The following is a 27498-nucleotide window of genomic DNA, read 5'->3' on the forward strand; positions in this document are numbered from 1 at the left end:
GCAAATAGTACTAAAAAATATTACAACTTGTGATGGCTTCCCCTAAAAATAGAGACAAAAGTTGCATTGACCTGCATTTAAAATTAGTGTCAGTAGTTTAGCAGTCCATTCTCGTACACATGTCACCTCAGTTTCATTGACAAAAAAAGCTATTCAACTAGCAATACAGCTGGTTTGGGTTTCTAGAAGAAAAAGATGCAACCTCTTGAAAACAGAAGTGTTTTAGTAATCTTGTTAACACATCTAGTTTTAGTAATACTGTTACATGAGCCACACGTAGCATTTCCTGAGTTTAAAGCTATGTCCAAAGCTGCAGCTGATATCTTCTAGTTGAATCTGTGTAGGAGTCAGGTTGGTGGCGGTTACAGTGTGATAGTCATAGAACACTGCTGCACTTCAGTTCTTGAGTTGGGCCTAAGCCACAGTTCATGAAGTCCACTGAACACTGTTAAAAACTAGAAGTAGAGGAGTCTCTCCCGTTCTGTACCTCTGGTCCTGTCTTGTGCAGCACGAGTTTTAGCTTTATTTACTGATGGGCCTGAGTGAGAGAAAACAGAATTATTCCAAAGTATCAACATTACAGCAGATCAGTCAGTCATCAAGAAGCATGCATGATCTTAGTTGCCTAGGTCCAGCTTAATGTTGATGAGACTTTAGAAACATGCTTCTGCTCAGCTGTTAATAGCTATCAGCAGCAGCAAGGGCAGTAGGTGAATCCCCATCAGTCTTAACCTCCTTAAGTTAAAACCTCAGTTAAAGTCTGCTTTCGAGAACTGCACCACAGGCATGAATTTCCAAATTCAAGTGTTTGGACCAACCTTACTGCAAAGCAAGGTCACTTCTGTGAATGCAGGAACTGCAGCAGGTTTGTTGCTTCCACCCACCATCCTGTCCCCAGGTTCAGAGACATTATTGTGCTGCTGCCTGTTGGGCCATAGGGGCCAAGGCAGCCACTGCCATGAAGAACAGCACGGGGCAGGCTGTGGTTGCTGCAGTTCAGCACACCTGCAACAGTGAGCCTGCACTGCCACCGTCAACCCTTGCTTTCCAACAGACTGGCCTACTTGAATGACAGAGAGGCACATGCAAGTACTGCTGTTTATCCTCACAATCCTTCCTATTTAATGGGGAGTGTGTCCACACGTAGTTACCTGGTTTTGTTTGAAGTGTGCTTTAGAGAAGACTGTCACATCTTACCTACGTAACTAAGCAGAACTGGAAGAAATACTAGTCCATGTGTTGCTCCCAGCAGAACCATAGCTAGATACATCCTGAAGTAGAATATCTTGAAGATTTGAGATTTGGAAAAAGCCAGTACTACAATTCCCCCAAATTTGGTCAGCGTGATACCACTGAAAACCTGTCAATACAAAAAAGGGGGGTTTAAGTGATAAGCAGGGCTTTATGTAATCCATTTGGTTTAAATATTTAACATCTGCTAAAATTCTTACACGATTTGAGGCTCTGATATGCAGTATACCTCCTTACCTGTTAGTCCTTAGAACCAAATCCAAGACCTACTCAGGACAAGAGTTCAACTTCTTGGTCCCACTAGAACCTGACACCACAGGGCAGGCTCAGTACGATTAAAAATCCACTCTGATCTGTACAGCCACCTAGTTTTAGTTGAATTTTTACTTCAGGCAGATACAGATGAAAGCCATTACTGAAGTAACTCACATTGCAGTGAAATTTCTTACCTGGGTCCAGTACATGTATCACCAGAAGTCTATTCCAACCCCATCCAGCTTGCTTATCTTGGTCCAAGTGACATGACAGCACTGCCTAAATACTGAGCCCTGCCTGCATTCCCAAAGCTTCAACCACATCCCATATTCAGAACAACCTTTCTTAGCCACCCCTGAGTATTTGGAAGAGAGAAGCACTTAAACTTTAATGGGACATTTCAAGGTTAATCCAAACCATGAGTTCAGTGAAAGCTTTTAGCTCTGTTCTCTACTATAGATAGCAGTAACAGACTAAAAATTGAGTCTTGATCACCCCTATTACTAGCAGAAGCCTAGGTTAACCTCTAAGTTTTAGTCAAGTATTCCAAAAAGAAAAGGCAAGGCCATCCTTAAGGATACTGGCATAGTCTGAAGTTGTAACTTGGCTACTCACCCCCCCCCATACAGTAGATACTTACTGAACTGCCCATGTGAGACAGAGCTTCTTCTGCACGCTCTACTCTACTGCCCTTAGTACTAACAGTGAAAGCTCTTGTCACATGACTGCAGAATTCCACAGCGATGCCACAACTCTAGAGAGTGAAAAGAAACATACATGAAAATATCATTCAGATGAGCACTTTGATGGTAAGGTCTCTCCTTGGAACTCTAGACAGGCTAGAGAGGTTCTAGCAGCTGTGTTCGGTTCCCAGGGTTAAAATTCCATTGGAAGTTACAAGCTCAGCTTTACTTGGTTACTAGGGACTGTTACAGGTACTGTATGGCATTTTACCACCAGTCATTACTAACAGATAATTAGTCTGATTAAACAGGAATCAGAATATGGGATCAGTTCGGAGGACAAAAGTTTCTTGATGCTGAAGAAAGCTGGCTTCAATACAGTGCGTGTAGCGAACACCAAACACTAAAATCACTTTACAGGTATTAGCTGCAATAACATTACTTTAGAGTAACACAGAGTATACATGCTGAATTGATACTGTAAAAAAAAAAATCAGCCAAGTTTAACACTTTAGTTTAATCTTAAAATCAAGCTGTTTAAATAGTAATTTACAACACTGATTGCATGGTTGCCAAACCTTACTTGTCTAGCAGGTAAGACTTGCATGAACATATGCCTAGCTGTAATATGGGGCAACAGTTTACTCTCTTATAACTTTCTCAGATCTGCAATAGATCTCCAGAGAGCAAGGTAAGCCAGAGCTCCAGCATTCAGCTATTAGTTACTAAGTTCTGGAGTGTTTCACCAAGGCACTCTTTGCGCAAGTGGTTTCATCCATTTATGCAGGAATAATACTGGTGCTAGCACATCACAGATCTACTCTGTAGAACATAAACATAGCAGAAGCCTTAACACAACCTATGTATCCTTACCTTAGGCATGAACAGCCTCTGTTGATGTGCAACAGCACCGAGCCTATATAACTTGCTGCAGAACAGAAGAGACCACCAACAGATGCAGTATAGCTTACAGTTCAATTGCTGTATCTTATCAGTACTAGGACTAGTTGTCAGAATAAACCTGTTTTCTACATACCATCTGGATGTATTTAGATGGTTCCACTACTGTTCAAATGCCTGTCAAAGTTTAGTAGAAAATACTGCTCTGCATCATGAATATATACATAAGACACACAGAACTGTTCAAGACTTGGAAACAGAAGCAGAGGGATGTCTTGTTAACTTACCATGACAAGATTTACTAATGAAACTGCATTCAAGCTGATGCCCCAGAGCCACATCGCTCCAAACATGTTGATGATTATCATGACAATAGTTACTGAAACTATAACAGCAGCCCATACTTCAAAACCAAGCAGCACAGTTGTCACCAAAAATATTGATCCCAAGGAGATGCAGAGGTTAAAGATAGCATCATGCACAATCGTCAAGTATTGCTCATAGAAGACATAAAACACACTGTGGAAAGAACAGAAGTTGTAGTTAGCCACCTTGTTATACACTAACAATAGATTAGCTTTGTGCTAAGGATAAGTAGTTCCCTCCTTACAGAAGTCACCAGCAGGACCTGGCTTCCTAGCATCAGTGGACTGACTCCTATGGAACACTGGTGGTCACATGACAACTCTTCACTAACGCTTAGTGCCCAAGCTGAAGCCAGAGCTACCTTTGTAGTGAAGGACAGGCTTCTTGATTTAAATTATCAACCACAGTAAAGAGAAGTTAGTGCTGTGGCTGTAAGTTGTATTTTTGTTGTTTTGCTAGAAATTCCAGAATCTCTGTATTACCTTCTGTTGGACAAAACTCAAGACTCAAGTCTCTAAGATGTTATTAACCAGTACCTTTTCTCAGTTCCTCAAGTTCAGTATTTGTCACCAAGGCAAGAAAGATCTAAGCATACCTGTAAGGAAACACCCTGTAGTTCTTCTCTTTGATGCCCATGGTTTCAGTAATGTTATCTGCTATAACCCGAGCTTTCTTCATAGCATCAATAAAATCAGATGATGTTTTCAGTACAGTATGGTAAGTCATAAAATAAGTAGCTCCAACATCAGATTTGTTGTTTATAAAGTTGACAGCAGAGTTATATGCAGCATGGCCTCTATATAAACATAGTAACATTTTAGACATCAGTGTCAGTGAGCACCATTCAAATTTACTAGCTTTTGTAACTTATAATCTTGTTTCCAACAGTTTCCAAAACTGATAAAAGCTTCAGAGCACATTTCAAGATTGCACAGGATATATTAGAACAGACCGACTATAGAAGTTGCTTCCTTTTGTACAGGGGAAAGCTGCTGTTCCATTTAGTTGATGATGCATTTGTTTTCCCAGTTTTGCTTCAGAGCACAATACATTTCAAGATTGCACAGGATATACTAGAACAGGCTGACCACAGAAGTTGTTTCCCTTTGTACAGGGGAAAGCTGCTGTTCCATTTAGTTGATGATGCATTTGTTTTCCCAGTTTTGTTTCAGAAAATACTATAGAACAGGTGAGATGTCAATGTTTGTGTGCCTTTTAGAAGGACTAACTATCCAACCTTGCAGACAAAAGTCACACTTCCAGAGCAAGTATCTTTGACACACTTGTCTAAGCAAGGTATATAGAATATGGCTCTTACCCTTTGCCACATTTAGGATTAGGGTTATCCGATAGGAACATCGGCAAAAATGTCATGAAGTCTTTGCCCTGTGGTCTCTGCTTGCCTTCTTGAGTCAGTGGTCGACAACGAGTGCAGGATGGATCAGTGACTGAAGAAATACAGGAAAAAGGTCAGCTACAGGGTCAAGTATTCTTTGTTGTAACACTAGCAACTTCTGACTTGCAATACTACAGAATACAATTCCATAAAAAGCATTTTCACTGATGAAATAACTCATCAGCCCTGAAGTTCTGTATAAAATTTCTAGTCCTTTATTTATTTCTACTAAGGCAAGGGCTACCAGAGAACATAGTTACTTGCGCACTACCTACATTAGACCCAGTGAGCATTATACCAAACTGAAGGATCAGAACAAAAACAGAGCACTAAGTTTGTGTGCTCTAATGAAACCAGCAGAAGGGTCAAAATTTTTGTAACAACTTATTTTTTAAATAGTCATTACATTGGCTGTCTAGGTAGGCTGTCTTCAACCTGCAGCATTCCAGTAGAATGTTTAAGTTCACTCAAACAACAGTTCAAACGAATTTGAGGGCAACTCAAGAGGTACCTGCTCACAGTAAGAAAAGCTCTTCACCTGACTCATACCATAATAAAAATGTTTTGGCTGTGAAACTTATAAACCACGCTAATCCCCTAGCAACAAGACGGATGCTAATACCTGAAGCATTGCAAAACTGTCCAGTGGTATTGTAGACTCTGCAACAGGATGACTGTGGCTTCACCCAGTCAAAGTAGTCATCAATCCAGGATGATGGGGCATAGCCTATCCTTGTGCTAATAAAATAATGTAACATATCCATCATCAGTAATTTTATGTTTCGTTCCAGAACACATCCCTTGATCTCTCCGGTGCTGACTTACACCATGTCAGTTCATTCTGGTCCAAGCTACTTAGCTCTCCATGTAGTCCCCTGCTCCAGTACCCCACCCAAGAGCCAGTCTTGCTTGTAACACTGCAGCTAGCAAACAGCAGGAGCTTCTTCCCTGCATTCAAGTTCCACTGCCAAGCTCAAGCTTTCCATTCCCCCCGTCCACTCTGTGCCCAGCCTATTCCAGATACTGTTGCCTCAGCTTTCAAGCAAGGCTCCTCCTTCAGTTAGGCTGAAGTAAATCCACTGAACTACAGTGGAAGGAATCAGGAAGAGACTTTCTTCAATTGTTAGCTACTGAACTCCAGATGCAATTCCTGCCTAGGCTTGCTAGGCTAGTTTATCCACCAAGCTAAGTGTGGAAGTCATTTTCTAGGAGAACTTAACCATACTGAGAGGTTTTCATGAGTTTTTGCTTCTTACCATTCCCAGATTTCTTGAAGTATGAAGCCCCTTTTCCAAACCCAGGTACATCAATATCCCACCAGTTCAGACAGGTTTTATCCTCATTCTAGGAAACTGCCACAGCTTCTTCCCTTCCCTCCCCTCCCAAAACCACAGTATAAAGCAAGTACAATAGTGTCAGTTGTACAACCAACACCTGAGCCTGAACTAAGTTAAAAGGACACACTGGTCAGCTACCGTCTCTTCCATGTGACTATACAGAGAAAAGTATGAAAGACTTACTAGCTACCAATTTCTGCAGCATTGAAGACTTGCTGGACAAGTGAATCATTATTACATCCCATTCCACCACACACCATGTTCTGCCCTTCCAAAGAGGTGTAGTTGTGCCCTTCTTCTAGGACGAAGTAGACAGGAGGACCTGCATGCAGGTACTTGCTGAGCTGGCTGAAGTAATTCATCACATAGGAGTCCTTAAATGGAAAGGTTTGAGTTACTATTACATAATGTTGAGGTAGCACAAGATACTAAGGTTTCAATTCAGCCACAGATTGCTGAATAGCAATGTGATCTTAAGACTCACATCTGGCATTGAGAGAGACTGATCCAGTCCAATCTCTACATTGTGCATAACTGCTGTACTGAATGACAGAACACCCACAAACACTGCTATCTGCAAAAAAGCAAATTTGTAGAAGTGAGAACTGTACAGAAACAGCAAGCAATAGAAGTAATTTGCTAAGGTAATAGCAACCATGCAAAGAGGCTCTAGTTTAAGTATGCTACCCAGGCTTAGTACAACAGTGGCAGTAAAACCTAGCTACTCAAGAGGTCCCTTTGGAGCCATGAGGGAAAATTTACACTTAGAAGGCAGCAGTGAAAGATATGTCAAACACTTTCTGTAAATAAGCACAGTAACCTCAAACTGAACCACAGATTCAGCAACACCACTCTAGACTAATGCAGTTGAAGGAGCCAACACATGCTGATTTTTCACACATGCCTGAAATGATCTGATTGTCAGTAATGCAACTCTTAAACCTGGGCCTCAGACAATCCAAGGTCAAGCCCCTTATTTACTAGAAATACTCTTACAGTTACAAAAGCTTATTCCAATATTAATGCTAAAAGCAAAAATCCTAGAAGCTTTGTTTGTTTCACTGTGTTGAGTGATTTTTCTTCAGTATGAGACCTTCAGGCTCACTACACTTTTGCTCAAGTTCAAATAACGCTTACTGTAAACAGAGTATACATACAACTATTGGTCTCATCCAATCCTTAAGCAGATATGGAGAGTACAGATTTTTGAAGAACAGAAACAAGATGCTCTCAGAGCGTTGGACTCCGCTCACTTCTTCGTTGCTTTTGATGCAACACAGAATATCCAGTCTATTCCTCTGAAAATTGATGAAATGCCAGGATTTAGTACAGTTCTGCAGAAGATGCCATCTGTATTACACTGCAGTTAGAGGTCCATTTATACTCACCTCTTGACGCTTAATATCCAAGCCCAGGAGACTTACAAAGCAAGTGACTTGAAGAATAAAGTCTATGAGCACAGCCATTCCAGCAAAAAGGGAGAATGTGCGAACCGCTGGCATCGTAGACAGTGTCCCTGAAGGAAGCGACCCAGTTTGTTAAACAAGCAAGCTCCCTTCTCTAAGAAATGCACGAGCATTTTCTAGACAGATATCCAATTTAACTGTTAGCAGGACAAAGAGCCTTTCTCTTCAAAGTAAAGAAAACAGCTGATATGACCCTGGCTACAAATGCTGTTTGACAACATTAAGGCTGTGTAAAACAAGTCACTACCTTTAAGACATTTCTCAATTCCAAAGTTGCCAGTCTTGTGCACACTGCATAAGAGGGTAGTTAAGGAGTGCTGTCAAGCAAGATCATGCTTCAATATTAAGCCACTCAATGCAAGTTGAACCAATGGTAAATTACACTCCAAGTAAACAAGCTCATTATGAAAGAAGGCCAATTTATACTTGAAGGGTAACAACAGAAGATATGCCTCTAACACATACTGCAGGATTGAACCTCAAAGATAACATGACACAGGGGCATTTTTCAAGCAGTGGCAAGATGACTGAATGCAATGTAGGAACTAGTACACCCTGATATTTGATATATTACTAAGGTCAAATTTAGACTTCTCAGTCACTACAAATCAGTAAAAAGCTGCAGCCTTTCAAACTGAAGAGCTTGACAGATTCAGAATTACATCTTTTTAATTGTGCCAGTCTCCTGAAGTACTACAATGCCTACCCTCAGCAGAGGTCAAGTTAAACTTGATTATAGCAATGAACAACTAAGCTAAGCGTCCTCTACAAATTCTTGCTTTGTTTTTATTTTAGTTTTGCATTTATTTTTTGCAATGTGCAGGTACGATAAGGTCCTTCAAATATTAAAGAAGTCTTACCAAGAAAGAATGCCACAGTCTCCGAAAAAGACGAGAGAAACATACTGGGTGCCACATCTCCCAAGACTCTACCAATCTGTTTATCCAGAGTTTCACCCTGAAGGCGCTCATCTCTCTGTTTCAAGGCAATAATTTATTATAATGAGGAATCATACTTTCAAATGGCTTAAAAAACCCCCAATCTTTCAAGCATCCAAACCTATCTTTTATCGTTTTCACTGCATTAACACGAGTTAGAAATAAAGAGCAGAGATTCTCTAACACCAAAGCAGCATGAACATCCCCTGTTGCCTTGCTTCAACCTTAGAGTAGTAAGTTCAGTACTTCAGCCAAAACCATGCACTTGCCAGAGGCAGTGCCAGTTTCAGTGGGTTATTGAGCCTGTCAAATTAGAAAGTCGATTACCCACTAAGACTTAGTGTCAGAAGTCCCTGGTTTGAAGCATGTAGTTTAGTCCATGATTACTGCTCACAATACACTAAAATTTACAAGTGATCAGAATAGTAGTCAAGTTCTACAACTACCAGAGAAGGGTGTTAAAAATACTATTAATTTGTACATCACTAGTATGCAGACCAGAAACTATGTTAAGTGAGCTTGATATCAACCAGCAGTAAGAAGAAGCAGATGTTTTAATTTTTTTTTTTTTGGGGGGGGAAGAATGTACATATAATCTTGGCTTTCTTCAAGACCACTAGATATCCTGTGAGAGTCCAGAGCGGCTCAGACTGGGCTGAGCACAGGAATTCAGAAGACTTTCTGCTCCAAGTTCACAGCCTTCAAAGACAAGAGGCACATTTAGAAGAGTCTGTATGAAAGAATACATACCTGAAGTGTCTGGACTATAATGAAAATGTTGTCCACCCCAATAGCCAGCACCAAGAAGGGAATTACTTCTATCACAATCAGTGTCAGTGGGACTCCAAAGTAGCTGAAAATGCCTACAGAACATGCCACCGAGCTCAGTACAATCAGGATGCCTGCAATGCCCAGGGAGATCTTTGAATCCACCTAAAAACATTAATTACTGTCAACCAAACCAGACTCATCACACAGGACAGATTATAGCAAAGGTAAAAAACATATTCTTACATTTAATGTAGTTAGCAGAAAGCTTACTTTTCTGGTTCTTTTGAAGATCCAGATATTTAAAAAAAAAAACAACACAACCCTTGAAGCTCCAAGCCTTAAAGCTTAAGTTAACTGCACATCTCAAGTGAAAATAAACTTAGTTGAGGCTATGAAGCACATGAATTGTCAAGTACAACAAGAAGGACAATGCTCCCCCTAGTTCCTGCCCAAGGTGGACTCAATGCTTTAAGACAAGATTGAATACAAGCAGTCTGCAAAAATATTTCAGTCACTTAAAGCTAAGAGAAACCAGTCAGCAAGCTATAGCCTCAGTGTTTACAGCAAAGATCACTATACACATACCAGCAGTCTTCCACAGTTCTGGATATGTCCCAAAGCTATGGTGATGTACAGAAACATTACAATATAGCTTATCAACACAGTGGCAATATCACTCTTGCTTTCACGATTGATTTCATCTTCAATACTCCGCTCCGCAGAAAATGATATAGTTAAGTCTGGATTATCATAGTTCTTCAAAAAGTTAATAAACCTAAAAAAAAAAGTCAGTCACACTTTAAAGAGTAAACAACTTGTACTAGAAATACTTGGAAGTCAGGTGAAGGCAAATTTAAATCATCCATGTGGTACAAGAGTGTACTGTGGCCAGAGAATACTTTGAGGGACATTCCTCATTTTTAAGAGGGGTGCCGACTACACATCCCTAGAACACTACTCCAAGCACTAGAAATACACTATACTCAAGTACCTTCCACATTCTCTCCAGAGTTTGAGGACAACCAGATACCTTGCGTAAGCATGAACTATTTCAAAGCATGAGTGCAGTTTTCCTCAAAGCTAGACCTAAAAGTACACACATGAAATATGACTGCAGCTTTCTTACAGTACTTGAACAATTTATTATCCCTTATTTCAGTTCCCCTAACTGAAGAGAGGTAGACACTAGTTATATTTGTACTTAGTCTCAGACTTTCTAGTACAGTAGTTTTTATCCAAACTGTTAGCCAGAGCAGCTCTTGTGTGTAAGCCAACATCAGCTCTTCAGGACAGTGAAGGGAATGAAAGCTTTAGATCCTCATCTGGAAGACTTTTGTAAAAATTACAGTTTAAGAATTACTCTGTCACTGCAGTACAGGTGTTTTTCATGTATCTACATTTAGAGCAACCTTTAAGTAATGCATGCATTTTAGAATACAGGAAGCCTACTTACTCTTTTTCCCATGCCAAGGCTTTCATTAGCTTTCTTGAGTCATTGTAGTAGTTGTTGACAGGAAAAGTAATAACAAGAGCTGTAGCATTATTATAGTTATCATCTATAGAGTAGGAAAAAAAAAAAATGTCAGGCATTATGAAATGGAGCTTACATTCCAGTATAGGCAGGTACATTTAAATTTAAAATTAGTATTGTCCAAAGCAATCCCATCCCCACAACTCGATTAAATGCAATCTGTTTAACAACATCAAGTCCTCAAAACCACTACTGAAACAGCAACAGACATTAGTGAAATAAGAATGGAAGTTGATAAGCACTCCAGGTTGTATTCAAAAGTAATCGTTCATTATTTACCATGTTCATGGCACCCCAACATTAAATTGTTGCGTGGTTAGACAAAGGGCTACTGTATAACCAATGCTTACGACTTTCCATCCAACAAGGTAACAGGATGTGGTTTCTTAAACAGGGTGCCCCTTGCATACTTAGGTTTTACTCAAAGCAAGTACAAAAATCTGCCGTTTAATCAAGTGCTTGCCTTCAAAGGCTGTTTTAATACATTTTTGTTCGATCTATCTAACAAGTTATGTTTAATTGCATAAATTGCTTCAACAAAACTCTGGCTTCAGAATAATTATGAAATGGTTTCCTTTGTGAACATCTCAATCTATTCTTAACTGCTTTGTCAGATCAGTGATGAAACTTTATTCTAACTCAAAAGCAAAATACATGCATAACCCAGCATGTCAACTTGAGATACTTCACATCTTTATTAGTCTTCAAAACCTAAAGATCCTTTAGCAGGCCTAAAGCAGACTGAACACTTGCATACTTGTCAACAAGACAAGTATGTTCCACTAACAGACTACTCCGTAAGCGCCAAATGCAAGCAGTCTGTCTCCAGTCTCAGCACTGATCTACTGAAAAGTCATTTAGAATATCCTTACTTACTGAAAGTTTAACAAAACTCCAGTTTCTCCAGAGCACGTTTAAATGTGCGTTGAATGAGAATGCACCTTTAGTGCCAAAGGCAGCACACAAATATGTACTTTAAAGACTTAAACTGCAATACTGTTTTGCCACCTACCATCGTATCCTCCCAACACCAGCCATGGAAACACAGGTCCACCAAATGTTCCTAAGCAGGGATCGTGAAGCAAGCTTGTGTCATTCAGTGATGCTGGAGCCCTAAAGAGATCACCAGCAGTAATTGTTAGCTTCTGCTTGACAGCTAAGGCACAGCACCACAGGACAACAAAGTAAAAAGCTGTTGTGTTATAACTGACTATCAAGAGAGAAATTAGATGAGACTGCTAGTGATACATTGCCCTTGTGCTATGTTTGCTTTTAATTTAAATACAGTTTTAAAGGTGTCTTCCTCATAGCTTCTAAGACAAGGAGTGGCTTCTACTGAACTGAACTATAAACTGAAGTGAAAGCTTAAAAACTGTCTTCTGTACCAGAATTCTACTCCTCAGAGGTGTTTGAAACATGGTTAAGGTAAAACAGAGCCAGTGTCTGCACCAAGCCAAGCTTAACCAACCTGAAACCTGATTAAAATGCAACTTCTGCAGAAGTACCAAGACAAAGAAACAGAAGCAATCTCACTAATCTGCAGTTCCACATAGTATTCTGAGTTTAAAAGGGGGCAAGAAAAGGTTCAAAGGGGCAGAACTAGCTAGTTTTGTTTGCCAGCAAAACAAAGACCTCACTGGCCAACAGTTAGAAAAACATCTAATCATAGTGCTTACCGAACACAGTATAAGAAGTGAGTGTGGTAGTCAGCATAGACAAAGAATTCATCCCCAATAGTGTGATCTAGTACAGAATGACTGTTCTGAAAGTAGTTGAGAACACTCAGTATAGTGCAGTTGTTGTTGTAGGGAGCAAGAGGAGCCAGGCAAATGTCTTTCAGCATTACAGTCTCATTGTCAAAAGAAGCAGTTATGTTGACAATAGCATCCTGCAAATCCAGCACCTTGGGGGGAAAAAAAAAAAAATCCACAAACTGAACCACAGTTTAAGAGCAGCACAAGAAAGCACTTCCCTTGCAAGACAGGACTTGCATGCTGTATTTCTGTAAGTTTCCAAAGGCAGTAGCACACATCAATAGAAGCACATGACTAAATCTCATTATTTCTGTGTTCAGACTAAGAATACTTACCAGGACTTAGCTTGCAAGTCTACCTCTAACAGAGGAGTTAGAGAGACAAGGTTTTCAGCAAAAAGCTTTTATAGTAAGACTAGGATTATTAATGTGAATATCTAGTGATTGTTTTGATGGACACATAGCATTACATATGAAAGCCAATTCCATGCGGTTATACCCGTTAGGTATGTTTAGGTTCTTTGCTCTTGGGGAGTCACAATTACCTGATGGAGAATCATTTTGTTAAGTGGAGGCCCAAAAGGTACATCTGCTCCCGATGGGTAAGGTGAATAGATATCTGGACGGCTGTTTGGTGCTTGAATAATAATTTGTTCAGTACGAAAGAAAGGCCCGAAGTGTGTGTCAAAGTACTCCTTCTCTTTGCGAGCTTGGCTGCTTGGGGCTGACCAGAGATCTACAGGGTTTGTAGTTGCTTTAACATATACGAAGCCGGAGCAGCACATTGCAATGAAGACCACAGAGAAGAGGATAACAGGACGTGGATTTCTGACACAGAAAGCCCCCCATGATGTGAATGTCATCCTTAGGCCGTTCTCAAACCTTTCACCAAGCCTTTCACCACAGGTAATTTTCCCTGTAAGAGCAAGAAGTAAACAGTCATTGTTTGAGAAGTCAGTTAAGCAGCATTTTTTTTTAAGTCCATTCAGAAAGATGAAATTTTATTCTAGCTCTGTTTGTAGTAAGCATCAGAAGCTATGTCTACACTGACCCAGGGACCAATCCCTGACTGAAGTCAAGGGGGCAGAAACTAGCTTGTACCTAACACTGCCCCTTTTAATGCAAAATTATATTTGACAGCAGTAGGCACAGCAAATAAAGGCAGGAAGCAGCTAAATGATACATAAGCATTAAGGTGAGCTACCTCAGCTGCTACACAAGTTAAACTACAGTTCTTTCATGGCATGCTTTGAATGGATAAATGGATGAGTCAGAACACAATCAAATTGATTTTAGCATCATGTTTCCCCCTTCGACCCCAACTACAAAGCACTCCAGAACTTCCTATTAGCATAGCTAGACCCATAAACTGTCTAGTAACCAGGGCTTCCAGCATCCAGCAAAACAGGGTTAAGTACTACTCTAAAAGAAGAGATACTGGCCAAAAGACTGAAATAAAGCCCTGTAAGAATGGGTTATATGGCTCAACAAAGCTAAAATTCCAGATCCAATCCACATAGAGGGGATGCACTTAAGCTGAGTTTCTAACAAGTCTATTACTCTTATCCAAGGCATACCATTGTCACGATGGGAATTCACAGAAAAGGCTATATTGCTGTCAATTGGTGTGTACTCCGAGACAAAGTGCCGCCGCCTGCAAGACAAAAAGCTGTTAACCTGCTCCCCCCAAAAGGTATTTTTTGGGGTTTGTACAGTAAGAATAGAGTCCAATGCTAGTAATAAATTTGATATTTGACTCCTCCAGAATCCAGAGGCATCATGTTCCCCCTACACCCATCCACTCAAGAACAGCAATCTCCAGCTTTATGATCCTTTGGAAGAACTTACAGCCATGTCATCTGCCTTAATAAACTTTTCCAGCTTGGATCAAGCACATTCTTTATACATATTTGGAAGATCAGTAGCATTAACAGCACAGAGAAGCTCTTTAAATTGATGATAACAGAGTGATAATATTTGCAAGAAATTTCAACATCAGAAATATTTTACTTCATTAATCAAACTACTTAAGTTACACCTGCTCAGCCTGAAGGAAGGTGGCAGTGAGGAAAAAGGAAAGTAAGGTACTTCCTGTCTTGAAGATAGGCAAATTATAGCACAGAACACTTACGATAGACCTATATTGCTTATTCTTATTCCTGATATCCAGAGCAGGAGGTAAGTTCAATAGCCTCCTCATGGTAATCTAATCAGACCTCCAATTATGGCAGCATGCTTTAGGCTATGAACCAGACATCTCAAACACCCTTACCATTTCATGTAGTTTACTATGCATGTTACTCAGCAGCCTTACCTTACTGGGCATGTCATAAGTTTGTTGTACCCACTATCCTTTTCCACAGAGATTTAATTCTTATTATAACAGCAATTTTAGATTCCTGGTCATAACTAAACAATATTAAAGTTCCTTAAGAATATTAGATAGTGGAAGCCTCTGGAAAATGCTATTAAGAAGTATTAATAGGTTTCCACTGCTGCAGATTGCTAGCACACCCACACCAAAGCATTTACAGCTACAGTTACTGGCGCACTTTACTAGCAAGTATCACATGGCACAGAAGTAGCTTGCTGCCCCTTACTTCACAAATACCATAGTGTATATATATAGTTACTGGAAGCTCAGCTTTTGTTTAGTTTTTTTTTCAAAACAGGAGGCTAAGGAAAAGCATTCATGACTTAATTTGCAATAGGGCAGTGATTGTTTTGTTACAAGTATTAATCTGCAGGAAAGCTATGTTATGATTGCATGTTGCTGCCAATACTAGATCTTGCTCTCTCCCACTGATCCTGAATTGAGTTCCTACAATCCCGTTACCTTTAAGCCAAACCTTTACTGATTCTTTCCCCCCTCAGCCACATCTCCTGACAAAGTATGGTGTGTTACATATGCAACAAAGTGTTTAACAACAGCCAAAAGTAATAGAGGCTTTAATGAAACACGACATGTGGTAAACAGGCCTTTCTATGACTGGCATTTTCCAGCTCATTCCAATTACAACTTAAGGAACATGTGATTTGAGGAAGAGAACAGGATTGCATTTTTACTTGGTCATATGGTTCTCCAAGATATTAGTTTATTAGTGTACTGACCTAGTCTTAAGCACCGTAAAATCCCCACAGCTTCCAGAAGTCTGACATTTGAGTATGAAGACAGTTTGCTGCTCCTGGAAGGCAGTGCTCTGGTATCTTAATGTATACCACCCAAAAAAAGGCACAGTTGAACTAAGACTTTACTCTCTACCACACTTAATATCAATCAGATGAAGCAGATACATGCATTTCCCCAGACTTTTGCATACTCTCAAGTTCTTGCTTATGAAAGTTGTAGATTTGTGTATTTGATCCTTTAGCTAGGGAAGCCATGAGAGTTGCACATCAACTAAACCATCTTCTTCACTCACTTTTTACCATGTGGTTTTAAGTGTTAGAACACTCCCTGTAAGTATAAGCATCTGCCACAGAACATGACTTTTGGCTGCGTGAAGAAGAGACATAAACATTCTGTCTTGGGGAAAAGGAAGTTCTCGGGGAAAAGGCAAGTGACTTTCAGAGCTGAGCATTTTCAATGCTTTACCTGTAACACCAGACTCCAAAAACTAGTGCAAAAAAAATGAGTAGAAATGCCATGTAGGAGATCCACATGATGACATACACAGCATCCAAACCAAACAGAAGCCAAGGAGCAGGCAATGGAGGAGGTTGAGGTTTTGGACCACAAACAATTGAACAGTCCTGACAGCTGCATGGACCTGTCGAATCATCCATAGATTCATTACAGCCTTTGGTAGCATTGTTCATAGGATTCATTCCATGGACAGGAACATCTATGACAAACCACAAGTTGCAGAGCCAGTTTACTACCAGGTAAAAATTCAGACCTTCACAACACAACCTTCCCAGTTAAATGAGTTAACCCTTTATATACGAAAGCCCCTAGCCTCTATACAGAGTAGCTTGTCTTGTCTTAGAGCTGAAGAAGCCACTGCCTTTTCCATAGCAGGTATCAACTATTTACAGTTGTCTACTAACTAAATGACTGGTCATGTTTTATAACACTTCAGTCTGTGAAGCTAATAAGCATGTACTTCTGTCATCCCAGCAATGATTTGTTATCCCCCCTCATCTGTTCAGATTATGAAATGTATAACAATTTCCTTACAAAGAAATCCTACAGGACCAGGGTACTGCCCTAGTTTCCCAAGGAACACAAGCTATCCAGTTGCCTAAGCTCGGTCCATCCCTTAATGAGTTTGAAGGATCTATACATTTGTTGCTGGGCAGCTGTTTAACAAATCAGGATACTAGCTATAGCACACAGCCTTTGACAGAAGCTTCAAAAGCAAGGACTATTCAGTTTCTTACCTGAAAAGATAGGAATAATGCTGAAAGGAGTTTGTCCATTGTCTTTACTAAACATGTACTCAATCCAGTTGGTTGCATTGCAGTCCTTGACATCCTTCCCACAGAGCAGCCCCAGTGCTTTAACATTACTTGATGGAGCCTCCACATCTTTGCAGGCATTATACATTGCTAGGAAGAGTGCATGAAGACAGAAGGGTCATTAAACCAATGTTACTGAGTGAGCATTTCAAGTATTTCCAATAATGAAAGACTCACCAAGTTCAAAGAACATGCTTATAGCTTTCAAGAGGCTTTCAGTTGTATTTACACTATTCAAGGTTGCAATGCTTTGTTACAGCTACCTTACTCCCAGTAGGCCACCTGAATCCGCATTATGCTAGAACCTCCATTACAGTTTGCAAGGGAACAGTCCTTAATACAGTTCCTTTCAGGGAAAGTTATGACAAATAAATTTAACGTACTTTTGACCTGTAGGCCACATATGACTTTCAACTTCTCTAACTTGATTAAAAGGTTACTGCATAAAGTAAACAAAGACTGAATTAATGCTTCAAGCTTGTTATAAAACTAAAATACAACCCAAATGTGTTCTTAGAAAAAATCTTTGGATTTGACAAAAGACTAGAACAGTCCATTTCAAAAGGAGCAAGTGCCTCAGAGAACCATTGTAGTGCACTGTGTACGAACTTTACTACCATACTTGCCATACAGTTTCAATGTCAGGTAGGCTTTGGACATTCAGTATTTGGCAACAACTTTGTTTTTGTTAGTTAGTGTCATCAGGGTTATCAGCTATTAACCATTTGTATAGATGTCCAGCCTCAGCTGAGTCTTCAAAACCAGTTATTAACAGTGTCACTGCAATGCCTCCTACCCAGGCAGAAGTTAGTGTTCCAGCAGTTTCAAGGGGGACCTACTGGTACCTATTGATGCCTCAAACTTCAAAAGACAGTCAAACAGATGTTTCCCCCTCCCAAGTCTTCCTGAGAAAGCACTGGTCTTGTTACCTCAACAAAAGCCTAGGTAAATTAACACACTGTTTACTCACCATTTGCAAAGCGTTCTCCAATAAAGTATTGCAGCTCTGTAACGCTACTTTTGTTCTCTTTTAAAATTGGATCATAATAAGGTATGGTGCTTGTAACATTCAAAAAGTCAGACTGATTTGGACTGCAAGTCAGTTCACAGAAGAGGTTTATCAAGTTGTAAAAACACGATGGACATCTGGATTAGAAAGTCAATGAACAGCAATCAGATTAAAAGGTAAAGATGCAAGGCATATCTGATTTGACCTACACAGCAAGTGTAAACATTCTGCTCAGAGTGACAGAACAAAATATTTAAATTCTTCAGGTTTTTAATTAGCAATACAACATCAGTCAGTGCTTAAAATTGCTTAATACTCATCAGTAGCATCAACATCATTGACTAGCAAAACTGCCTACCTCAAATAACAGACACAAGCAGAATTTGACTAGAATTTGAAGGAAAACTTAACTGCTGCTAGCAGGAAGACTTCTGTTAGAACAAGACAACTGAACAGTACTTTATGTCACCCTCTTCTGAAGGCTTCATTACAAATACAGTAGCTTGAGACAAACTAAGGTAATGTTTATTCTACCAACTAACTCAATCCAGACTGCAAGTAGTTGTCTCATGAAATTAAAGCCTCCTGATATGGATGAGGAAGTCTCTCAAAGAGCTTACTCCAGTAAGCCTCTGAATGAAATTACCACCTTTTCTACAGTCTACCTGAACAGAAGAGTCTTAATGTGCTTTCTTACTATGTTACAAAGCTCTAGGTTCTTTGCCATTCATTAGCATACCTGGAGAGAAACTGCAGAGGCAGCTGCAAGTTGTTTTTCAAAGTCTGAAGCTGATGAACATCACAGCAAGTGCTAACATTGCCGAAGAATAAACCTGGACAGAGTTCCTTAAATAAAAACAGTATTGAGATCAGGGGGAAGGAAGGAAAAGCATGTTTAAGACTTCAGAACTCATGATAGTTATCGGTTCTGCTTCAGCTTATTTCAGAACACAGTAGCTGTTGTTGTGGGAGATGCATAGAAAAAAAAAATCAGTCTAGCCAATGAGATTTTTTAGAGAATAAGGAGAAGAATCACTTCCTTTTAAAAAGCTTCCTCAGATGATATTCAGTCACCAGGGTCTATATATAGAATGATAATGGTATTTGAGAGTCTATTAGTAAGACGACAACACATGTTTATCCAAGTTGAAAGTATTCCTGCAGCTTATCCTCTAGTATCCTCTACATACTATCCTTCCAGATAGTATCAGATTCTAAAGTCTCAAAAAGCAAGCCGCTAACCACAAAATCATTGATTACATGGAGGAGCCATTTCATGTTCTGTTTATAGAAGAGACAAATGCATTTAATACAAGTATAACGGATAGTAACATACAAGAACTGTACATTAAGTCTTTGGAAACAGTACAAAACAGCAGTTAGCTCACCGACATATTTAAGTCATTCCCGCTACCAGCCAAACCATTGTTTAACTCTATAGCTATTTCACACTTTACAGCTTTGATCTATCATCTGCCAGAAGGCAAGCCTGGCAATATCATCCTATATTGTGCATCAAATCCACAAACTCCATTTTGACTTTGGTTTTGTTCACTTTCACAGCTAAAGCCCAGAAATACGGTCTCACATGAGGCACAGCTAATGAGACTGAACTTTGTCCAAGTTTGCTCCACTTGAATGAGTGTCAGTTACTGCCTTCCTATTTAAGGAAGGGATCAGGAATGATCAATTTGATGAAAAACATAGTTTAGTCTTGTCCTTTATACATCAGAAGGGCATAACTGCAGAATGTATTGTAGTTTAGAAGAGTCCTGAAAAAAAACCACAGTCTGACTAAAGAGTGCTCATAACAGCAAGGAAAACATGCAGGAAAGTGAACCAATCCTCTACTTAAGGTTATGTTTGTAAAAGCCTGCCATCACACATGTTGGAGGCCTCTCATATCTCTGAACAGAAACTGAGGTATATTACCTTCACACAGTTGGGGCTGCAAGCTCTACCCGAGAAATCAGATATAATCTGTTCACTTTCTCATCAAGTTAGGATGAGAAAGCTGAAGGTCATAGTGCAGGTCCAACAGAACCCAACACAGAACTCTAGAGTGTAGGAGAATCATTTTTTTAGCAGATGACCTCCAAAAGAAGCTCACCTGCATTAAGTCATAGCCATCCTCTGGAAGTGCTATTGGTGGTCCATCATATGCACAGTTGTACCGCTTGTCTCCAGAAGCGACTCCACATTCCCCATACCAGACACACAGTTGTGGAAGTACCTAATCAACAAAAGATAACCAATTAACTGCAAGGAATAGTTGCCAAATTCTTCACCTATAGTAGGTTTTATGTGCTACCATTCCAAGAGTCATTTGCAATCCAGATTAGATAACTTCCTGCTAATTTAAACATCAGCATGTACTACATAAAACACCCATTAAGAAAAGCATGCGTTTCTGACACATACATATCACCACTGACCTCCAGCTCAGCTCCCCACCCTTCCTTGCCCAGTCTAGAAACAGGAAGTACCCTGTCTATAGTTAAGACCAAGTATAAGAGTTACTTAAGAAAAACCTAAATCAATACTTGAAAGGCATCTCCAAATATAAGGCGATGTAAAAAATAATTTCTTCATGCAAGACAATGTATGTGATTAGTGGGTTAAACTGTCACTTTAGAGCACATGAGTCAGTGTATGCGGAGAGAAGTGTATTGCTTATATGCAATATTTCAGTTCTTCCTACCACCTTTTAATCCTTCTTGCAAACCCAGTCACTTACAGTGACAGATTGAGGAAGTAGCAGCATAAAGAGGGTCCTGAAGCAGAAATTCACAGCTCTGTACTCACCACAGAATGACATGTATTGTCATAATCTCAAAGGATGACCTCCATCATCACTTTCAAGCCTAAGCATGCAACATTTAAATGGGCTTACAGTGCTAAGTAAAAAGAAAAAAACCTTGAAGTCTCATTTTAAAGACATTTTGATTTAAGGGACTATTGAAAAATTCAGAAATTGGTTCTTTATTATGCACATAATATAAAGGAAATTGAAAAAGGACAACTGCACCTTGCAGGCCTTCTATTTTTATTCAGTGGTACTGACACCTAGACATCTGAAATGCTAAACCAAAATATTTATTCTGAAAATTAAAACATTTAATGCAATAACAGGTTATTTACAGCAAAAGCTTTAAGATAGCTCCAAGGTTTTCCTATGCACCAGGACTGCACAAACATTTACTACACTTCTGCCAGCTCCGATCAGAAGTTTGCTGGTACAGTTTGAGAGATAACTGACCTATTTTTATCTCCTGAACAACCTTGACCTAGCATTTGTAGAAACACCATATGCTTACAGTGCAAGGACAGACTGCTGTGCTTCATGCTTGACCATGAATAATATTGTTTACTGACCAGAGAGGCCCCTGAAAGGCTGTATTCACAATACCCAGGAGTTACCCAGAATTACAATGCCTCAACAACATCCATTTTTGTGCTGAACACCACTGACAGTTCTTCAAAAAGTACATCACTAATTTTTTTTTTAAAATCAGGGACAATAGCCATCACCATAACTTAACCTAGGCAACATGGCCTGATTCAAAGTTACTCACTATAAGCCAGGTCCAAAAGTCAGTTTAAGTACCACTTATCTAGATCACTATTTCATTTGCCTACCTATAGCATTTCTTCTAGCTAAACCTGTAACCAGCTGCTAAGTATCACCATATTCTTACATACAAGTTGGAAAGCACCCCTTAAGATTGCACTTGTAAACACTGAATGTTTAACACCAGCATAAACCAAAAAGTTAAATTCCCATAACTTGGACACTATTTACAGAATCAACATTGTAAATTTGTTCATGCATCAAATTAATCTAAGTCAACACTTCTTTGATGCAAATTTAGAAGTCACTATCTTCACCTCTGCTTCCTCACACCTGTATACCCTAGTTTTAATAGCAAACAATCTATTAGTGGGGAAAGGTGGTTTAGTGTTTACAAGCTGTATTATGTCTATAAATTCACCTACAAGGCTTTTTGTCATCATTTTCAGGACAGAACATAAAGCAACTTACTTGCACATGACACTTGGTCATGCACCAAAAAGTATTCAGCTAAACACACAAGAAAAAGCAAGATGAGGTGTTTCGACATAGTGTTAGTTTACACTTGTAATTTGAAGAAAGAATTTAGAACCATATTATTGAAGTTCCACATCAATAAAACCTATAATGGAAAACCCAACATGTTTATCACTCAAACTTTCAGCCTGCTTAGAAAAGCTGAACAGACCAGTTAACTTTAACTGCAGTTAACTTTAACTAGAAGAGCACCGAGGCCTAGAACTGCAACTTTGAATACTCTATTTCAGTATTAACACTAATAATTCAACTTCAGAGACAATCTGAGATCAGATATTTATGCCATGACCTAGCAGGATCTCAGTAATAAAAGTCTGAACTTGTTCCCTGAACCAGTAAGCTTTAGTGATCCTTGATTTACAGTGGTTGAACCAAGTCAATAAGCCTAAAGAACACCAAATCATTCAAAGTCAGCAACTTGAAGTCACCAACACAGCTTTTGGACATAAACAAGTCAATAGCATGCTCATTGCTGAGTCAGCCACAAAATAAGGGAGAGGGCTGGTCTCCTAGGGTTGAGACAGTACTCAGGGATACTACAAGTTACTTAGTAACTACTTCATTACCACTGATAAGATATAGCTGGAAGTCCTTCCCCCCAAAAACCTCTAGTAAAAGCTAGAGTAAGTCACAGAATAAGACAAGTACTTTGCTCTTTCCATTCTTTTAGAAGAACACTCCTACACAGGTAAGAAGAGATAGAGATGAGTTAAGTGTGGTGTTAACTAAGTCACAGTTAACAAAGCTACTGCTTGCAGACTCAGACTTTCAAGTCACTTAAGATCTGAGTGAACAAACATCTTTCTTAAATGGGTGAAAGCCCTCCTAGCTCCAAAATCAACAAAGAAATGCTGTGTTGAACCAAACTGCCTTCTAAATAAGCCAAAAGACTCTGTAAGACTAACAGAGTTGGGGTGGGGGGGTTGTTTTGGGGTTTTTTTTTGTTTGGTTGTGTTTTTTTTTTTTTAAAGATCACATTACTAAGTGCTCCGAATTTTAAAATGGGACTTTCCTAAGTACTTTATAAAGTAATAGCAACATAACCTTAGATTAAGGCTGTTCCCTCCTGCCCCCAGCGCAGTTTAAAACCCATCTGGCAGTACACTAACACTAGCCTTCAGTATATCCCCACAGTTCAGGAAAGTGTATTCCTACTTCTGGTAGACATATTCTGTTTGAAGAGAAATTTCACCTCGGGTCAGACCTTCAGGAACCCTAGTAAAGAACTTGCACACAAGCAAGTATGGGCATTTCATGACTATCAGCATTCTACAAAGGTTCCGTTACAGCTTTCTGGTTCCCAGGCATTATCATTTGTTTGTAATAAAACCAGTGTTCCAACAGATCATAAACACATTTACTTCAGTCCAAGTTTCTTCAACTGCATGTTGAAGCAAATCAATAATCTTCAATGCTTCTAGCAACATTAGCCATCACCAACAATGAATATGTAGCTGTTAAGCAGACAAAGAACAATGATGATGTTGTATACAGAAACAGCAACTATTTGTAGTCTTGCACATACCAGATGACAAGTGAACATTGTTTGGCTCTCCAAATTAAGATTACTAATGTATGGAAAAGGCAACAGCATCAGATACAGCTGTTTCGCCTTCCTTCATCTAGGATGGTACATCTGGGATCTTGCAGGGCACGAAGAAAGATTCCAGGAAACAGAATACTCTTTCCCTGCCCCCCCTCCCCTTAATATCTAGTCCACATCACACTTAATAGCTGATACTACCTAGTAGGTTGGGAAATGGGAGTTCTAGGGAAACACAATACCACATTACCCTTAATAAACGACAAGAATGGTTTATGAAAACAGGTGAACAGGTCAAGTTTGCAGATCTGCTCCACAAGTTGCAAATTAACTCTCAGCCCTCCCTGTGAGAGAAGGAAGTCCATGGACTAAAGAAAACTTCACAGGTTTAATTCTTACTCTTACTTTGTCTATTTCTGTAACTTGTTCAGAGGCAGCCAATTCAGAGAGAAGCTTTGTCTGCCAAGCTCCTCTTGTTCCTTTGCTCACAGGTAAGGGACTGTTCCCTTTCAGACAGAAAAATCATTAGCTATTCCTGGTCAGGCAAAGCAAGCCCCAGTTCTGGAGTCACCCAAGCACACTTCACATGTCACAGGAAAGTCAAGGTCAAGGGAAGAGAAAGTTGCAATAATGTTAATAGTTCAGTATCTGTGGGAGCAAGCTGGTGTTAGCTGAGAATGATTTCTTGGGAAAATGCACACTTACTGCATGCATGATCAGAAAACACAGGGCCCCTAACTAGCAGCTGTCTGCAACTAAGGCCATCTGCACCAAAACACCTCTGATGCCCTGCAGGGGAATAGTAATAATATTGCACAACACTTTGATTGTTTTGTCTACTGCCCAGTAAAGTACTATTCAGTTCTACCAGTCATTCCCTTCAGTCATCTCTCCCCTTCTAAGAGGGCTTCCTTACTTTCCATCCGGACAGACTATGAACAAGCCACTCATGATTTTCTAGGAAGTAGCTTCAGTGGTTACTGTCCTGTTCTGAAGCTACATTGCCATCCCTGCCAAGCAAGTTGCTCCACACAGGCATTTCAGAACTTCATGCCCAAGGTCAGGCAGCACTGCACTGCAAGCCACTTGGCAAGTTTGAGACAGAGCAGCACCTGCCATTAGCATCTTCCCATAGCATTTCAGAAACTTGAATATATCCTACAGCTTGGGATCCCAGTTGCTGATAGGAGACCTGTGTCCAACCTAGCTTAGCCACTAATTTGACAGCCTGTGTTTTAGTATAATTATGCAAGGATCAACTGAAACAGCTGCCATTAAGCACACAAGGTGCCATCCAATACCTTAGGATGTTCGTAAGAGAACAAGAACAATTTCAGGACTTTGTCCTCCTGTAAGCCCACATTCAGAAACGGGACTAAAGGAGCCAAGATTTTCAATGTAGTTCTTAGATGGTATTAATCAGTAGTTAACTACCAACTAGCAACAGGTAACTAGTAACATCCTATACAGGCTGAATCCTTCAAGTTCACTGTGAAAGTGTACATAACAGCAGGATTGCAAACTGAAACACCACTCTAGTCCACTGACTTCTTTAAAAGGAAGAAACATGATTTTTGGCACTTTGGTTTATACACACCTCACCCAAAAGCATGAAAACATTACACTACCAGTATACTTGAGGGAAAGAACAGGTCCACCTTCACAATGCTTCTCTTCTGCAAGCATCTAACACTATATAAGCTCAGTCTAACTGAAGGGCCAGCTTCTCTTTGAAAGATATCAAGGTCTACTTTATGGAGCATTAGGCTGTAAATAGGAGTTAATGGCAAAAAAAAGTTCAAATTTTGCCTTCTTACATTACAAAACTGAAACCTGCATGGCTAAAGTAATTTTGCAACATTTACTGCTTATGGACCACAAAGCATGTCCTCTACAAGGATCCCCTAAATCTTAGGGGAGCTTGTTTCAAGCCTCTCTAGCTCAGTATCATTCTGTCACCTAAAGGAAAGTATCTTGTCATTTCCTTACCAGCCTAGGACACACCTTATGGCTACAAGATGGTATCTCCCTCCAAAAACATTACATAAAGGAGCATTGGTAAGGTGTTAAGTCCATTACCTACCCACCTGGAGGTCATGAGTCATTACTAACAATCAGCTTCTCCAGTGGCAATAGAAGAATGAATACCTAGGTTTCTGTTCAAACTCCTTAAAGGTTGTTTGAAGAGGACACGAGAACAAGAAAACCTCAGGACACACACAGGATGACAAACTTGTGAGTTTAAAAAGGGTTAAGCATAAAACTTGGCCTAGAAAGTATGTTTTCAAGTTGGTTAGAGAGAAAAAAAAAACCACTAAGGCTTACAAGATGCTCCTTGTTTCTCCAGAGGAATGTGGAGTATCTCACTCCTATCTTGGGCTACAGGATAAACAAGTCGTGACTGAGAAGAGTGAAGGTTTTACACTATTTTTTTCCTAAAGTATCAAGAAGGCCAACTTATTCTAGTTCTTAAGGACACGTATAGTCTTAATATTGGCACATCAATAAATAGCAGATCTTACTACACACAGCATATTACTTCCATGAAGCTGTCACCCAGCATAAGAAACACTCTCAGCAAACTGAACCAGACGCCGAGGACACATGCAAGGCTCTGCACGAACATGTGACTGCACGGTCACTCACATGCACCGGGCGTTGCATAACCCGGGCACACCGCAGGAGCATGGCACCCCGGCCAGCCGGGGCTGTATGCAACGGCAGGGGACTAGGACTGGGCGGGAGTTGAAGTTTGCTAAGCCCGACCACGCCTGCTTTCGAGCCGCAGGTGCTCCCAGGCGGGCCTGCTGTGTCACCGGGCTGTCCCGCCCGGCCCCGAGCCGAGGAGCGAGGGAAAGGGGAGGGAGAGCCCCGCCGGGGACAAGGAGGGGACACCCTGGTACCACGCTTCAGCTTCGCACCGCCCCGAGCCCAGCGGCCTAACCCGCACCCGGCGGCGGACGGGACGGCCGCCTCCCTCAGCCAGCCTCCCCGCCCGGGAGACCCCCGGCTGCAGGCAGCGCCGAGAGCCACCGCGGCTCCCCCCCGCCCCGAAGCAACACCGCGGGCGGGGGGGGATCCCGCTCCCTCTCCTCCCGACGGCCCGGCTTCCCCGGGAGGGACTCACCCGCTCGGGCGACAGAAGCAGAAGGAGGAAGAAGACGAGCAGGCCGAGGCCGCCCCGGCCGGGGCTGCCTTGCGGGCTCCCCATGGCGGCACGGGCAGGGGCGCGGGGGGCCGGCAGAGCTCTCGGCCGCAGCACCGAGAGCCGGCGAAGGAGAGGCGGGAGGAGGAGCGAGGGGAGGAGGAGCGAGGCGGGCGGACGCGCAGACCCGGAAGAGCCGCTCTCGCCAGGCCGGGCGCTGCTGCCGGCCCCGCCGCCGGCCCCTGGAAGCAGCGGCGGGGGAGGGGGGGGAGGCCGCGCCCGCGCGCCGCCGCCAACCGCCGCCGCCAACCGCCGCCGCCGCCCCGCCCCCGGGCCCCGCCCCCTCCCGGCGGCGGGCGGGGCCGCGCCTCACGCCACGACCGGGCCGCGCCTCACGGGGCGGCGGCGGCGGGGGGGAAGCTGGGCCCGGTGTGGGGGGGAAGCTGCGCCTCTCCCGAGTGGAAAATCCCGCCTAGGCTGCGTGAGCAGCCGGTCAGCGGCTCCGTATGGGCGCGGAAGTGGTAACCGCGTCGCTTCTAAAACGCCGAAGTCGTTTTCAAAACCCTGGCTTTGGCGAAAGCGTCG

The 27498-nt window shown here is 41.2% G+C and overlaps 1 protein-coding gene across 1 annotated transcript; it reads right to left on the minus strand.

Moving 5' to 3' along the window:
• Nucleotides 1-31: 31 nt before the first annotated feature.
• On the minus strand, nt 32-26979 carry NPC1 (NPC intracellular cholesterol transporter 1). Its single transcript, XM_075706041.1, has 25 exons — nt 26896-26979; nt 20228-20350; nt 18857-18963; nt 18079-18254; nt 17031-17198; nt 16243-16492; nt 14225-14301; nt 13193-13563; nt 12571-12797; nt 11907-12007; nt 10817-10919; nt 9949-10138; nt 9343-9525; nt 8515-8629; nt 7577-7704; nt 7346-7486; nt 6673-6762; nt 6372-6562; nt 5474-5589; nt 4774-4903; nt 4051-4251; nt 3377-3608; nt 2147-2260; nt 1198-1360; nt 32-538 (listed from the first exon to the last, which is right to left on the minus strand). Exons 1-25 carry the CDS (start codon nt 26977-26979, stop codon nt 456-458), a joined length of 3864 nt encoding a protein of 1287 aa, XP_075562156.1. The 3' UTR covers nt 32-455.
• Nucleotides 26980-27498: the final 519 nt, after the last annotated feature.

The sequence above is a fragment of the Pelecanus crispus genome, chromosome 2 (assembly GCF_030463565.1).
Source record: "Pelecanus crispus isolate bPelCri1 chromosome 2, bPelCri1.pri, whole genome shotgun sequence".
Classification (NCBI taxonomy): Eukaryota; Metazoa; Chordata; class Aves; order Pelecaniformes; family Pelecanidae; genus Pelecanus; species Pelecanus crispus.